Raw genomic sequence first — 15,781 nt, 5'->3', positions numbered from 1 at the left:
TTACTGTATACAGCGCTGGGGGTTATATTACTGTATACAGCGTTGGGGGGTTATATTACTGTATACAGCGCTGGGGGTTATATTACTGTATACAGCGCTGGGGGGGTTATATTACTGTATACAGTGCTGGGGTTATATTACTGTATACAGCACTGGGGGTTATTACTGTATACAGCGCTGGGGGTTATATTACTGTATACAGCACTGGGGGTTATTACTTTATACAGTGCTGGGGGTATATTACTGTATACAACGTTCGGGGTTATTACTGTATACAGCGGTCGGGGTTATTACCGTATGCAGCGCTCGGGGTTATATTACTGTGTGCAGTGGAATGGAATGAAAAAAAGACATTTGAGGACCTAAACAGTTAAAGCCGCCATCTTCTCTTTGGCCCAATAGGATTAGGTTTATTTTCCTTAACTGAATGGCTTGTTACAATACACCCTAGTGGTCATATATGTAATTACAGGTAAAACTCACAAAACTATCTCAAATCGCAGCTCCATCTCTCTATCTGCCCCACTCAGAACAAACATGTGACGGTGTTGCCTAGGGGGCATCTGGGGTGTAAATTCTGCATTTTTTACGGGCTGACAGGCAAACAATGTCTGTAAACAAACAGTGTATTTCCTTTAGTTTTCTTTTATGCTGTATAAATGATGACTGAGTTGCTGAGAGTCTTTTGGCCCTCGTGGGCCGGTGCCGTTCCGCCTTTGGTCTCCTGGGCCGCTGTCCTCGGCGTGGGCATTCTGCTATTAAAGGGAACCAGGCTCCGTGCGGCCCCCTGTAGCTCCCGGTACCTCTGCAGGATGTCTCTGTAATTCGGGGGGTTGCTTCCCGGGGTCGCTTTGCGGGGCGAGCGAGGATGCTGCGGAGAGCAAATACCAGTCTGCTTTGGAGGAGCAAAATAGCAAAATGTAGAGCCAGCGGTGGATGTTGAAGTTCGTGTTGGGTGTCTGAAAAAAAGGACAAGATGTACAGCGTGTATACAACTCCGATACAATTACCTACACAAACATGACTGACTTCATTAGCATCGCCATAAAGCATCAGCTCAGTGTGGTGTTTGAGCCGGCAAGGTCACCCAAAATATCACATGACTGACAGCAACGGCCGCTCCAGATCTGCAGATAAAGGGAGTTTTTTGGAACAAAATTAAATAAAATAAGGCTCTTATCAATGACAATCAACGTTACCGTATACAGCGCTGGGTGTTATATTACTGTATACAGCGTTGGGGGTTATATTACTGTATACAGCGCTGGGGGTATATTACTGTATACAGCGCTGGGGGGGTTATATTACTGTATACAGCGCTGGGGGTTATATTTCTGTATACAGCGCTGGGGGTTATATTACTGTATACAGCGCTGGGGGGTTATATTACTGTATACAGTGCTGGGGGGTGATATTACTGTATACAGCTCTGGGGGTTATATTACTGTATACAGCGCTGGGGGTTATATTACTGTATACAGTGCTGGGGGTTATATTACTGTATACAGCACTGGGGGTTATATTTCTGTATACAGCGCTGGCGGTTATATTACTGTATACAGCGCTGGGGGTTATATTACTGTATACAGCGCTGGGGGTTATATTACTGTATACAGTGCTGGGGGGTTATATTACTGTATACAGTGCTGGGGGTTATATTACTGTATACAGCGCTGGGGGTTATATTACTGTATACAGGATTATATTCTAAGCACATGAGAGGCAATTTAATGCTCATATTAATTATTATTATTATTATTGAAATATAATACATAATTTTTGATGTTTTAATGTATATTTTTAATATAAAGTCCTCATAGGTGACAGTTTATCCAATATCTGGAGATCCTGTGCCAATTAATTAGAAGATGAAGAGAACTGTCCACATTAAAGAGACGGGGCTGAAAACGCCCCGGGTCATAATACCCCGGTGGAGACGTACCTTAATATATCTGCCCCTCTTACCTTTTAAAGCCCTGGGGTGGGAGAATGTTTCCTTGACAATCTGTCTGGGGCACTCTGGCCAGGCTGCGCATTAGTAAAGACCGCGTCTCCTTCCCTTCTTTGTGGACTCCTTTGGTCCTCATAAACTTGCCCCAGGTGTTCTCCTCCATTCGGGAAGGAGGTGGAACGGGCCCTACGCAGGTCGGTCTCGATGAGGCGACAGTCAGCGTCCTCCACACGGCGCTGTCATAGGGCTTGTCCGGGCGCAACGGAAGAAGCGGGGGCAAATTGCTGATCTCCAACCAAGTCATATAGCCCATGGTGGGTGAGGGAGGCAGGTCTCCTTCACGGGGGCTCCTCAGCTTCCTCAGCAGCTCCAGCTTGGCCTCCGTGTACGGTGGGGCTTTCCTGAGCAAATTATGAATGCCCCGGCACGTGAAGCCCGGAGAACTAACCGCCGGTTCCGGCAGCAAGGGCTCAGGCGTGGAGGAACACAACATGGTTATGAGTGGGAACGATGTGGGGCGAGGAGCCTGAGGAAGAACAAAAAAAACAACACATTTTTTTGTTATATTTAAAGAGAAAATGAGAAAAACGTAACGTTCACTCCATCGCGGCCGCTGCTTCTAGGTGCTTCTAGGCCGAACACCTTAGGTAGCCTCTCTAGAAGAGGACCTTGGTGGGATGCCTACTGGATAAAGCGACGGTAAATCCAAGATGGCTACAGTATTAATAATAGTTAAATCTGGGAAATATGGATGGTTTGTTCCGCTGCCCGGGGCGAGGTAATAAATGATGCCATTTCACCCAATTTAACTTCAACACTAGCCGGCACTTTCTGAAACCATCTTTATTCATGGGAACTGTGAGATATTGCTACAGATGGAAAATATGACACGAGACGGGTGGCCCGAGGGCCTGGGCTGTCTCATCCTGAATCTCAATATCTGGAAAGCCGTGCAGAGTCTTGTGCTGTGTTCTGTACCCTGCAGAGTTGCATGCTGTCTCTGTCTCCATGCGGAGCTGGGTGCTGGCTCTGTCTGTCTCCATGCGGAGCTGGGTGCTGTCTCTGTCTGTCTCCATGCGGAGCTGGGTGCTGTCTCTGTCTGTCTCCATGCGGAGCTGGGTGCTGTCTCTGTCTGTCTCCATGCGGAGCTGGGTGCTGTCTCTGTCTGTCTCCTTGCGGAGCTGGGTGCTGTCTCTGTCTGTCTCCATGCGGAGCTGGGTGCTGTCTCTGTCTGTCTCCATGCGGAGCTGGGTGCTGTCTCTGTCTGTCTCCATGCGGAGCTGGGTGCTGTCTCTGTCTGTCTCCTTGCGGAGCTGGGTGCTGTCTCTGTCTGTCTCCTTGCGGAGCCGGGTGCTGTCTCTGTCTGTCTCCATGCAGAGACGGGTGCTGTCTCTTTTTAACCTCCTCCTGCCACCATTTTGGTTCTAGCATTACCTACACCCCCCCCCAATAAATAGTCATCTTAATCCCCACTGTCTATCCGTGAAATTACACAGAAAACATGGAAAAGAACGAAAACCCTGATAATCGCCCGCAATCCTGAAATCAGGGAAGCCCAGAGGACAGTTGACCCCTGAAAAGCCCTCCCCTGGAGATATCGCACCTACTCCACGCTCATAAACCTTACGGCCCCCCAAGCCGAGCTCGTCCGCCATTATCTCGCCCCCCGGATTCATCATGCTGTTTACAAAACAATAGCGGCTTTCCAGAGATTAAACGGTCATCAGGTTTATTGGCTCTGTCTGCCGGGGAAACTCGTGTACACAATGAGTGCGATCGCTTCCCAAAGCCGTTACTGTAATGACTTGTCTTTTCAGTGGTTGATTAGTCTAGATTTGATTTCTTCTCCAGGGTAACCGGCTCGGGAACGTTCTCCTGATCTTATTTCACGCGGCTCGGTTTTTCTGTGCGTCTTCCTGATAACGGCTCTGCTGGGCTTTAACATTGATTTGTAGGACGTGACCTGGGCGCTGCTCATCTAGAACGTGACCTGGGCGCTGCTCATCTAGAACGTGACTTGGGTGCTGCTCATCTAGAACGTGCTGTCTGTGCCACCCTTAAAGGATCAGGAATGAGCAGATACAATATTGGATCCTTAAAATGAAACCAATATGAAAATAAACATGGATGGGATAGGCATATGGCTCCTGAATCTAAGACGAGACCGACGACTAGACGGGGGCCAAATGAGTCTGACGTAAAATTTCATCACCGTTTCAGGGCATTCCCACGGCAACAGGCAGAAAACAAAGAAAAAAATGAGTACAAAGAACGAATATGAATACTCACCCGAAACAAACAAATTAGAATACAAAGATCCCCCCCAGAGAGGACTTCGCCGGCGCCCGAGTCTATGAACAACCCTCTGTAGACCTAGTCCTATTCCAGTGCAAACTCCGTGACCTAACTCAAAGTTCCAGACTGTCTAGAATATCACCCAACCCCGTGGGTTATGGGGGGGGGCATAATGCTGCAATCAGGCTCGGAATCCAGTGGCGGTCAGGCATTAACCCATTCCTCTACCCTCTTGGTCAGTGGAGATTTTAAAAATGGGTTCTCGCGGCTCGTTCTCACCCGCAGGAGCGACTGAAGCTGAGATTTCAGCGCCGGCTCTCACATTTTTGCATTTGGGAAATCAAGCTGAAGACGTCGTTTCTCCTCCGCTCCGGAGAGACGTACTTCGTTAATTCCAATCACAGACTTACCCCAAGAGCAAAGCGACAAACTTTCACAATCTCCGCGAGGATTACTGAGCGGTCACTCTGGAGACAGTCTGTGTATCTGTGTACGGGGAACCATGGAGACAGAGAGAGAGACGGGGCTGGGAAAAAGGCAGAGAGAGAGAGAGCCAGGGTTGGAAAGAGAGAGAGCTCGGGCTGGGAAGAGAGAGACAGCCGGAACTGGGAAGAGAGAGAGAGACAGCCGGAACTGGGAAGAGAGAGAGAGACAGCCGGGGCTGGGAAGAGAGGGAGAGAGACAGCCGGGGCTGCGAAGAGAGGGAGAGAGACAGCCGGGGCTGTGAAGAGAGGGAGAGAGACAGCCGGGGCTGGGAAGAGAGAGAGATGAGAGGAGAAGAGAGAAGAGTTCCATAAAATCATAGCAAGGAGGAAAGGCATTCACTGAACAGTAAAAGGCTTTACCCAGTCTGATTAATTAAAGAGACAATCCGAGGTGCCTCAGGAAGCCCCCGAACAAAAAAACGCATTTATTTATAATAAAACAAAACAAAGGTGCAAAGCCCACCTTCATTAAAGAATCTCTCGTCTCAGTTGAAACCGTGCTGTTTGTTTATTTTGCAGACAGCGATACGTAATACTTTATAAACATATTCAAACAATTCATTCATTCATATTATTCTGGTTTTGTTTGCGTTACATTCACACGCGGGGGACGTTAGTCTGGGTCGCCGGATTGCGTTATCTAGAAATTCTGGTCCAAATTGGTAGGTGATGCAGTTACCATAGCAACCAAATGCAGGTTACTGCTGGGTGGTCCACTTTAATACATTTGTATATAAAATAACTTCCAGTACTTTAAAAAAATGTGAATTATATATATATTATTTTTTCTGATGCATCATAGCACCTTGGGAGAAGCAGGGATTGGATGTTCTGATACTCTCAACATATTTGAGAGCAGGACGAATCTTCTGATTGGCTGGAACGAGGGAGATCATACAGCCAATAGGATCGCACTGTTCCTTGGATTTTGAACGCTGTCCGCAGCACGCAGAACGTCGTAGCTTTTAATATTCTATTTTCTAAACTCTGTTTTTACCAAAGGTTGGGAACATATAAATAAAAAAACTAATTAAAAAGCACTGTTGTTTTTCTCTTAGAAACGTTTAAAACGGCGATCATATAAAATTCAGTTTATGCCACATCACAACTTCCATTCAATTTAAAGACTCGTTTGGGGAGACCGCAGGTGTTGTTCTTAGGCGGTAGTCATGGCAACGCCACTTTTCACAAAGTGAAATCAGCCATTCTACCAGCAGTATTTAAGATCAGACTTATTCTATGGGATAAACCATACGAAACTATACGAACACAAGAATAAAGGGCCAAAAAACATTAGTTCTATATTTCTATTACCATTAAGGCTCGGCGCACGCAGAAGAGAGGTTTAACCCCTTCATGACAAAGCCCATACATGTACGGGCTCACAATTCATTGTTTGTAATGGGTTTAAGGACCGCCCATTGTCCTTAAGGGGTGAAAAAGAAAAACGGATCAAGATATTTCAGACGACATTATATACAAAACATTTAAAAGAATAATAAAGTGACTTTCATGAACAATTTTTACAGAAAAAAAAATAATATAACATCTAAATAATAAAATATTAAACCACAAGACACTTTTTGGCAGCACATACGACGTGTGCCCTGCCTTTTAACAGATTTTTTTCTTCTTATGTCATCATTTTAACTCCTGATATCATTTTCTACGTACATGTCGCCCTCTGGTGGAGGGGTTCATGCTTGGAAACCAATGCAGTCGTTTCAGCAATGTGATTAGTGGGGGGGGGGCAGAAGAATTTAAGACTTATAGGTAGACATCTTATTTAAGAGCTTTGCTGGGTATTTTATAGAATGCCCCGGGAGCATAAGAGTTAAATCTCTAACCCCTGTAATAATCCCAGAACGGAAGGATAAGGACGATTGGTCTTTGTAGTGAATTTGGTAAATTTTAGGTACTCAATGGTGATTTCTTCTTTCTTTTGTGATGGTTACAGGAAAAAGGAATGATTATTGCAGCGTAAGGCGCCATAAAATGCCCCCCCGTTCTATCTGAACTCGGAGAGAATTTGCCCCCACACGCTGTCCGCACAAAGTCCGTTGTCTTCTTCCACGCTGCTGAAGCTAATGTCCAGTAAAATCTTGCTCAGGCTCTCGTCTTTGGTGTCCAGCACCAGTCCCTCGAGAAGAGATCGGTTGGCAGAGCCCCCTACTTGCAGCTCCTTGGAGCATCGCTTGGGTCGTCTTGCGGGCGTGGAGCTCAACATGCTTTCCAGGTCCGGGGAGGCAGGAGGCAACGTCCCGAGGAAGTCCTGGGGTGAGCCAAAGATTGGAAGGTCCTTGAAAGGGGTTTCCCCGAAACTTAGGCCACCCATGCTGTCCTTGAAGGGGGTGAGGGCAGGACCACAGGGGATGCGTACAGGACTAAAATCCAGAAAGGGATCTCTTTGCAGAGGGGTTTCGGACCCCCAGGGCTGCAGGTTACACGACTCTACTAGTTTGCTAGGTGTAGATGAGGTTTGGGGCTCCAAACGCTTCCCCTTGATCGGAGTCTTAAAAGAATACTCTTCTTCCTGAGTAAACTGGGAGGTCCCATCATGCATCTGCGTTTCTTGCAGAAAGGAGAATTCAGAGTCCAATCCGGAGTCTGAAGCACTGGTTTCGGGAAGGACCAGCTCTGGTTCCTCGGAACGTGGGGTGATCAGCTGCTGCTTCCTCCGAGATCCATTCGCCGGCCTGTGTTGCATAGCGGGTAGGGAACTTTCCTCGGCCAACATCGGTTCTTCGTCTTCTTCTTTTATGGGAAGTGCTACAGGTACAGGACACTCTTCTTGATCTAGAGGAACCTAAAAGACAATAGGAAGCCCTCAATTAGTGACTTTATCCCAAACATCTCACCTTCGTATGAACTAAAGCCTAGCAAAAACCATGCGTACCAAAGACCAACCAATGCTCACAACCACCACGAACGACTGCCCTGTCCTACTACCCAATACATACACCGCTCAATTACCTTCGGGGCAATCTTCACACGTTTGCTGCTCCAAGGCGCGTCAGAAGGTCCTGGTTCTACACAGAACGTCTCCAATGCTGGAAGCAGTATGGGTTGTGTCACTGGGAAATGCACCGGGATGAGATAGGAGTTGATCCGCGGCAAAAGAGGCTTCATCTTCTTCTCTGGAACATGGAGAGGGAACAGGTTTCTTTCCGTGAGCCGGATGAAGATCACATCTACATAGGAAACTCAGCCGCTTGGATAACGCGGGCTGGGAGCAAACTCACCTTTGCCTGCTGCTGCATTCTGCATGTTCTTTGTGAATTCTGGAATTAACTTCTTTTCCTGATGGCCCAAAACATGAAATTAGTTCAAAGTAACAAAAATGTTTTCAAGGAAGTGGAGTCATGGGTGATTCTGAGACAGGGGGTTCCCAACGTTTCATCTTATTCTACAATTGAGAGGAGTTGCTCCTGAGTATGATCAGCGCGTGGATGCCTTTTGATCTATACATCTGCTCTTATGCTGCATGCACCTGTCATGGCGGCGTCACTTTAACAGCGATTGCCTAATCAGCGACCCTCGCAACCTATTAGAATACAAATGCGAACTGCGGACCCTCGTCAGAACGAATTTGGGGTAACTAAAGGGACAATCACTTTTTTCTCCTTTCAGTGACCTTAAAGGTAGGTCAGCCTTGTTGGACAACCGATGCTTTTGCAATACGGAACACGGCATTTACGTAAGGTATAAGAAGGCTCGGAAAATAAATAAATATATTAAAGGACAGCCCTAAAGATGAGGTAATGGTGATTTATCCACAGCGTGTGTCCATTGCAGAAGGAAGAGAGGTCTTACCGGTTCCAAGCACAGAGGAGACACGGGACTCGAAGCCTTCAGGTGATGGTGGAGTCGGCAAAGCATTGTTGGAAGAAACAAACAGATGAACAACATTAATACACTTTACTGAGAGGGTAATAGATGAGTAGAACAGCATTTAAACATGCACAGGATCGGCATATGGCTCCTGAATCTAAGACGAGACCAACGACTGATTAAAGTCTTTACAGCAGGAAAAATGCATCAAGAAACCTCAAGTTTAGGTTTTAAGCTCTATTGGGCAGCTACCTCTTGTCCTTATGACGATACCATTTTCCCCCTTCTGTACAATTCTCACGAGCTGCTTTCTCTAAAAACGCAGGGATTGTTACGGTGCCATTTGGCGCACGTGTACTTTAGCCTCCCTATATAAAAATCCATGTGTGTGTATGTATCATATATATATTTTATATATATATATTTATATATTTTATATATTATATAATGGACGAGTGTTAAACGGGAATAGATTTGTAGGAATACATGTTCTAGCCACCTTCTTTGAAACAGGACTTCACCCCTTCCCTTCACCGACCCAAACCTCGCACAAGGTTCCCTATCCATGGATTCTCACCTTGAACACTTGGTCGAGTGTCAAGCAGCGATTGGCCTGGGGGTGGATGGTCCAATAGGACAGTTTGTTGTTTGCGGCGGTTTCCCTGACAAACATGTCGTGCAGCGATAGATTGTGACGGATAGAATTCTGTAGGGCACAAAGCATCATTCCGGAGATCAGTGAGAATCTCTTACATACACGCAGCGCATGCTTACCTTGATTTTTTTTCTGAAACTTAACTGAAGTCATTAAAGTAGACTCCCACCACTTTTTTTTTTTTTAATAACTAGTATCGGATTAAAAATAAGTTCACAAAAATATTGTCCTCGTTTCTTAAAAAAGCAGCGGGCAGCAGCACATCAGCCACTTCTATGAGTTCTTGTGCTGTAATTTTGGCTCAATCTATCAGATGAACATCCTATCATACTGCCTATGGAAAACAATAGAATGGCTCAGGCTTAATCACCCAGTTAGACAGTCTGACTAATGGAAGTCTATGGAGGATCGGACTTCATTAGCAAAATTCCAATCTTTTTGTGTTTTTTTTTTTTTTTTTTAAAACATGTACCCCCCTAACCCTTGTGTCACCTCATCCTTGCTCCCCCCCCTTCTTAAACTCATTTCGCTTTTTTATGTAACCCGATCACCCCTTAAACCAGAGACAGAATAGTTAAATATTTTAATCAAGTGCCGCTTAAATCTATTTTAAATTCCACGATTTGCGGCACCTTCCATCCAGGCTTGGCCACGTATTTGAAGTACGGGAAATGGTCCTCGATCCAGGTGTAGATGTCCTTAAGCGTCATGCGTTTTCCCGGAGTGCTGTTGATTGCGAACTGGATAAGTGCCATGTAGGAATACGGCGGACGCTCGGAGACAGAGACCTGCCATTTCTGCGGGGGGAGAGTTTCTGTGTTCTCCTCCGTCTGCTGTGCAGCGATAGAAGGAGAGACCTGCAAGGAGAAGGACAGAAAGCGGATGACAGGTGCGTTCGCTCGGCTTCCTCCACTAAATAAATCGGAAGCCAAGAAAACTGGCCGTGAACTGCCAATCACAAGTACAATTAACTATTCATTAAAGTTCTGATCCCCAACCTTTTCAAAGTCCAACTCGGGTTCTTCGTTCTCCTTGTCATCAGGTTCCTCCTTAAGGACGCACTGATTCAAACCGTCGGAGCTCATCTTCCCCAGCCAGTGAATACTGGACAGACTTCTGTCCATCTCGCTTGCTTCCGGATGCCCAGCTTTAGGAAATACTGTATGAGACGAGATTATGGTCAATGAGAAACGCGTCTGCCCGGCAAGACTTAAGAGGGCCGAGTTACCTACTACATCAGGATGTTACCTTTGATATCGCTTCCAGCACTCGGTTGCTTTGAAGAGCATATGGATTCCAGGTGAATTGGTTCTTCCTCCTTGACTTGATCCACTGGCTGGTTATGGAAAGTTGTTCCACTGCTGATGAGGATAAACTTGTTCGGACCTCCACTTGTCCTTCCCCGGGCGGTCAGGGCATGAATGATACTCTGAACATCAGATTCAGGCGGTATGACCACAAGCTGAGTGTCTGGTGTTGTGGGGTGGCTCATTATTTTGACCTCGGATGGGATATTTAAAGCGTCCACTGAGATCTGCGTTAAAGGCGTTTCGGCAACTGGATTTTGTATCAGGTTGTCCGCTGGGTGTCCTCTATCATTAACCTGAAGGCTCAGGCTACGGTCTGATGGCCCCACAGCTCCTATCTGACAGGTATTGCCATGCTGAGAGACTCCGGGGACTCCTGACGTGCGACCACCGACCTGTCGAGAAGGTCCCGCTACTCCTTGGGCACCGCTTTGTTTGGCGAGTACGCCGTCTCCCGGGTTCTGTGCCTGGCTCTGTTCTCCGGACCTCATCGTGCCCATCACGGGGGCCAGACTTTGGTTGGATGCGTCAGCGCCGCCGGCAGCATCGTGTCGGGGAAGGCTAAGCTTACGCCTCTTGAGAATCAGTGGCCTGCGGGGGCTCGACCTCATGATGCTACTGCATGCCTGACAGCCATTGAAAGGGACGGATCCTTTAAGACGAGAGAGCGGACAGAAAAAAACTCTAAATGACACAGGATACATCTCGATAGTAAAATTAATGTATATATATACATTCACGCGGTCTCTTTGCATCTAATACCATATGTAAGATTATAAATATCTATAAATAGCATTACACACATCCATGACACGCATCATATGTTTCATGACAGGGCACGGGGGCCAAATATTTGATGCTTAATTTATTTTTATTTTGTTATTAAATATGAAAGTATGATGTAGAATACTTGGTATTCTCGGGTAAGTATATAACTCGCTCTGAAGGACTATTGCAGAGATCCTTCAGAAACAGATGATGCACAGAACCTTTAAGGCACGGTGACCATACCTGGGAACTCTCAGGGTTTTTAATGACAAGTCACGGTTTCCACGAGGGCCGGCATTGGAGCCATTTGGTTACTCATTGCATATAATCTTTATGATGGGCTATTAAAGGGTGAATGTTTCAAGAGGTACAGATGGTGAGGTATGTTACAGAATCGCTATCTGTCTCCTTTAGGGCAGACATAAAGTATACAACCAGGGCGTTAATGGTTAATTTAACCCTTTGATGTATATTCAGTGTGTCCTAAATGCAGATGGAATTTTGACCACCATGACAGGTGACTGGAACCTTGCTGCATGACAGGAATATACATCCCCCTATAGGACACTTTCTTTAAGGGTAAGGCCTGCCCAACCTATTCTTATATAACACCTATATATATATAAAATAGGACTATATGGATTACCCTACCCTGCCCTCCCGTAAATAACCCGTATGTATAACTGCGCAGACACCAGCCTTTAATTGCAGCAAAGCGAACTCGGTACCTGGGTCTCTATGTATATATATTTGTCCCCCGCCGCTTCCTCTATCCGTCCTTTCCGCAATTTGAATTTTCGCGCTTTTCGGCACGTATCCTACGCTAACCAAACTGACCAATCACTGTTGCAGGCGTCCTGCGTCTCATGTGCAAGAACCAATCAGAAGGCAGGCTAGCGCGTCCCTTCGTTTGCCAATCACAAAAAAATCCGTTGTGGCACCGGGATACAAACCAATGAGGGTTCCTCCAGCTTGCGTCATACGAGAGGCCAGCCAATGAAAATTGAGAGATGCTTGAGGCATTCTTCTGACGAGAGAAACGAACAGGAACCGGGAGCTCTGGGTTGAAGGTGAACATCCGGTTACCGGGAATCATGGGAGGGGAGTGTTTTGTGACCTCTGTACCCCTAGAATAACAACCTCCTGCGGCCTACTCACTGTGTGAGGTACACAAAGCCTGCCATGTAGGGTGCGTTGGGGGCAAATAGCGAGGAAGCCCAATCATTCCTGCTTCTGTAACCAGGAAACGGTGATGTGGACCCTGTCACTTAATGGGGACACCCAGTTATTTTCTAAATGAACATTAAGGTGTAATATATATATATATATATATATATATATATATATAAACAATATGTTTTTTTCATACCTCTGCATCAAAAATGTAGGAAAGCAGCTATAAGCGTTAATATAACGATGAGTAGGGGTTCCCCGGGAGAGGGATGGGCGCTATTTAAACATAGCTGTCCTAAATCATTTTTAAGAATGCTTTATGTGTCAAACTACATCTAAAGACAGGACGTGTCCTCATAAACACACAAATCTATGTGAATCGCAAAAAAAAAATGGGTCGGTCTGCGTCGGGGATGCATTTCGATGACCTGCCTATAAGCTCTCATCGCTTGCTGCGTGTTCTATTGCGTGATTTTTGTCCCTCTGCGTATTCCAGGTTGCGGATTCCGGGTTGCGGCATCATGCGGCTCCTGTTTTTCTCGGCGTTAAGTTCTGATGCCTCGTAGGAAGCAGACTGCATGTAATCCGCGTAAGCCTCGGCTGGTGTTTCTGGAAAGCCCTCAGGCAGGTCACCTCCATGAGTATGGGGCTCACCCGCAGAAGACTGATCCCATACAGGTGCCGACCAAACCACTGGATCACAACGCATCCACGTCCTGGGTACGTGATCAGAATACGCAAGAATTCGTTATAAACCGTTATTCTATTCGTAGATAACGAGCTATTATAGATAACGAGCTTTTTGACCTCTTCTGCTAGTCTTGCTGCTGATTGGCTGCTTTAGAACGTGAAGAGGTGAAACACAGTGTCAAAAAAGTGAAAAAAATTATAAAGAAAGAAACCAAAATACTTTCCTTTCTGGCGGTCGGGTCTATAGCTGCAACCCTACAAAACACTCTCCACGGAATGTTGAAAGGGGGATACAAAATAGACTTCTGTCTAGGGGCGCTTAGACAGAAGTCTGATTGGCTGCTTTAAGCAGCCAATCAATGGCAAAAAGGGGCTCCTTTCCTCGTGTGCGCAGGGGCGTGAGGGGCAAATGCTTACTGGGGGGTTATGCAGCATCTCACCAAGCATTTACAGAAGGGACTATGAGGGTCAGAGAGTCCTATTAATTAATTAGTAGAGTTTAATACTGTAGGGGAATTTAATGATTCATCACATAAGCAGAAAATTATATAAAATGTACAAAATCAATGGAGAAAATAAGGCAAATTATCTCCTGTCAGATACTATAGTTAATTTCCGCTCCTAAATAAAACATACATTTTTCTTTCCTTGTTAAATAGAGCAAGCGGTATTGGGGGGGGGGGTTTATTATATAAAATTGTTCTGATACAAAGATCAAAAAGTAGCTTGTCACCATAGCAACCAGTAAACGGTTCCTGGATTTTAAACCATTCAGTTGGTAGTTTCTGCTGATAAAATACAACGTGCTTGCCTGCGAACTGCTTGTTTGGCTCATGACATTTTCCCGCAGGTATCCCCACAATTTGACCAAGCCGCGCAGCTGCATTTCCCAGCGCGGCGGCGACCGCAGCATACCTCCATCAACAGCACCTTGCACGATGGCACCAGGGACACAAGCCGCGGTCAGAAGAGGGGGGCTGCCAAAAAGGCCAGCGTCTGCAATTTTCCGTCCTTATCGTTCACGAGTGAAACTGCAGAGAAAACCCGGAGGAAGTCGGTCTGTGTCCGAAGGAAGCCGGCATTACAAGTATGTACTGAAGGGAAGGCACGCCTGTCCCCCATTCTGCAGGAAAGCTTGCACGGAAAAGCGTTAAGCCCGCCTGATATACGGACACCTGATGTAAGCCTGGAGTGCGAGCCAAGCGCGCGGCTTGAGGATGAAACACGGACGCCTCGGTCCAGGGCGCGGGCTGAGCGGGATGCTGTGCCTGAGACCCCGCAGGTTGCAGGTCCAGGGCAGGTACTGGCAGAAGATACCCCTGAACATGAATATGGATTGCGTATCACATGGAGGAGACGGAAGCCGCTTATGAGATACCTGAAAGAACGGGGAAAGCTCCAAATCAGTCAGACTCTGGTGAAACAATAAGGACTGGATGTGGTCCTCGTTAATGAATGCACTTCTGTGAAGTTCTGAGAGAGAGCGGCAGGAACCCATTGCGAAACACTATAAAATAATGTATTGAATGAACAAATCGATCGGATCCTGTGCTTTTCATAGTATAAGGGTGCATGTCTCGCAGCGTGGGACTATGCCGAAAGAAATGAGTTTGGGTCCCAAATCAGCTTGGGAAGATCAAGCTGGACAAATTCTGATGCAAAGAATTATATTTTAAAGGAAAAAAATCATATGGAAACAAATTTAAAGTGCAGGTTTCTTAAAAGATGCTTTACAATCAAAGCTTGCCATAAGTCTTGTAGCTGTCGCTGTCACATAGGGATAAAGACTACGATTATGGCTGCCTGGTGTATTGCTGAGCGCACATGCGCATGCACGGTCCTCTCTGTAACAGCGTGTGCTGCTTTAAGTGTTAAGGTTTTATAAAATAAGTTCCATTTCTCCTTGAAATTGACTGTTCAGGGAGTCGATTTGCTCTGGGATGATTTAGGTGTCATGGAGCTATAATCTATCTCCTGATTTACCTGCTATTTCCTGCTCCGTTTTGATCAGCCTGGCACTTAAAAGCCATGTTGCCCGATTATGAAATTGATTATTTTTACACGATTTATTGAGCCAGCTAAAAGTTGGGTCATCTGGAAACACCTGACTCCAAAACGCCCCCCAATGTGTAAATCCTGGACATAAATAGAGCTTAAAATTCTATTACGGGTCATGTCTGGTTTAACAGGGTTTGTATTTTTTGTGTTCTTCGGGCTCATTGCTATAAATAAATATATTCAGGGACAATATAAGACCCATGGAGTTGTATTTTTTTCATTCCTTCCCATGGATTAAGCAAATAACAGGCGTGTTAATATTTGGTTCCATCCTAAAAATAAAGGCATTCTTTACAGTGAGGGCAGGAAAGCTTCGGCATGCGCTGCCTGGTCTGCAGATGCCTTGGAAGTTATCGTAAGCTGTTGAATTTTACACTCCTAGGGCTGTTAAATCCTCAACCCTTTTCCAGAAATAATTTATTCCATGTTAAAAAAAAAAATGTAGCCTCATACTTTTTGCTGGGAATGCTTAATAGTCATGTGACACAAAAGCAAGCGCTGATAGGTTATCGGCATACAAAATGAAAAAAAGCTTCTTAAAAGTTGGTGGTCTTTCTATCGATATACC

General features: G+C 45.8%; 3 protein-coding genes across 4 annotated transcripts; 1 reads left to right on the top strand and 2 right to left on the bottom strand.

The window, feature by feature from the left end:
* Positions 1 to 633: 633 nt before the first annotated feature.
* Positions 634 to 2,633, bottom strand: TEX52 (testis expressed 52). The gene is made up of 2 exons (XM_053465494.1): positions 1,966 to 2,633; positions 634 to 959 (listed from the first exon to the last, which is right to left on the bottom strand). Exons 1-2 carry the CDS (start codon positions 2,442 to 2,444, stop codon positions 647 to 649), a joined length of 792 nt encoding a protein of 263 aa, XP_053321469.1. The 5' UTR covers positions 2,445 to 2,633; the 3' UTR covers positions 634 to 646.
* A 4,027-nt stretch (positions 2,634 to 6,660) lies between these two features.
* Positions 6,661 to 12,056, bottom strand: FOXM1 (forkhead box M1). The gene is made up of 9 exons (XM_053465489.1): positions 12,021 to 12,056; positions 10,466 to 11,176; positions 10,216 to 10,376; positions 9,850 to 10,074; positions 9,140 to 9,268; positions 8,545 to 8,580; positions 7,974 to 8,031; positions 7,705 to 7,868; positions 6,661 to 7,537 (listed from the first exon to the last, which is right to left on the bottom strand). Exons 2-9 carry the CDS (start codon positions 11,133 to 11,135, stop codon positions 6,740 to 6,742), a joined length of 2,241 nt encoding a protein of 746 aa, XP_053321464.1. The 5' UTR covers positions 11,136 to 11,176; positions 12,021 to 12,056; the 3' UTR covers positions 6,661 to 6,739.
* Positions 12,057 to 12,319: 263 nt separating this feature from the next.
* On the top strand, positions 12,320 to 15,408 carry RHNO1 (RAD9-HUS1-RAD1 interacting nuclear orphan 1). 2 transcript variants are annotated; one of them, XM_053462737.1, is made up of 3 exons: positions 12,320 to 12,362; positions 12,962 to 13,185; positions 14,006 to 15,408. In XM_053462737.1, exons 2-3 carry the CDS (start codon positions 13,021 to 13,023, stop codon positions 14,582 to 14,584), a joined length of 744 nt encoding a protein of 247 aa, XP_053318712.1. In that variant the 5' UTR covers positions 12,320 to 12,362; positions 12,962 to 13,020; the 3' UTR covers positions 14,585 to 15,408. The 2 variants fall into 2 exon arrangements, with proteins under 2 accessions (XP_053318712.1, XP_053318713.1); XM_053462738.1 differs by having other exon boundaries at positions 12,362 to 12,458.
* The last annotated feature ends 373 nt before the right edge of the window (positions 15,409 to 15,781 follow it).

Source organism: Spea bombifrons, chromosome 4, assembly GCF_027358695.1.
Source record: "Spea bombifrons isolate aSpeBom1 chromosome 4, aSpeBom1.2.pri, whole genome shotgun sequence".
Classification (NCBI taxonomy): domain Eukaryota; kingdom Metazoa; phylum Chordata; class Amphibia; order Anura; family Pelobatidae; genus Spea; species Spea bombifrons.
Note: the sequence above shows the minus strand (reverse complement) of the source record. Positions and strands in the feature narration are given on the sequence as shown.

What these genes read in the sequence shown, in the direction of transcription:
- TEX52 (XM_053465494.1), bottom strand. Translation starts at nt 2,444, where the DNA reads ATGTTGTGTTCCTCCACGCCTGAGCCCTTGCTGCCGGAACCGGCGGTT. An exon ending in CCACCCCAGGGCTTTAAAAG is followed by an intron (nt 960 to 1,965) that starts GTAAGAGGGGCA and finishes CCTTTTTTTCAG; the next exon opens with ACACCCAACACGAACTTCAA.
- FOXM1 (XM_053465489.1), bottom strand. Translation starts at nt 11,135, where the DNA reads ATGAGGTCGAGCCCCCGCAGGCCACTGATTCTCAAGAGGCGTAAGCTT. An exon ending in CACTCGACCAAGTGTTCAAG is followed by an intron (nt 8,581 to 9,139) that starts GTGAGAATCCAT and finishes CATCACCTGAAG; the next exon opens with GCTTCGAGTCCCGTGTCTCC. An exon ending in CTCCTCTGTGCTTGGAACCG is followed by an intron (nt 8,032 to 8,544) that starts GTAAGACCTCTC and finishes TTGGGCCATCAG; the next exon opens with GAAAAGAAGTTAATTCCAGA.
- RHNO1 (XM_053462737.1), top strand. Translation starts at nt 13,021, where the DNA reads ATGCCTCGTAGGAAGCAGACTGCATGTAATCCGCGTAAGCCTCGGCTG. An exon ending in ACAACGCATCCACGTCCTGG is followed by an intron (nt 13,186 to 14,005) that starts GTACGTGATCAG and finishes ATTTTCCCGCAG; the next exon opens with GTATCCCCACAATTTGACCA.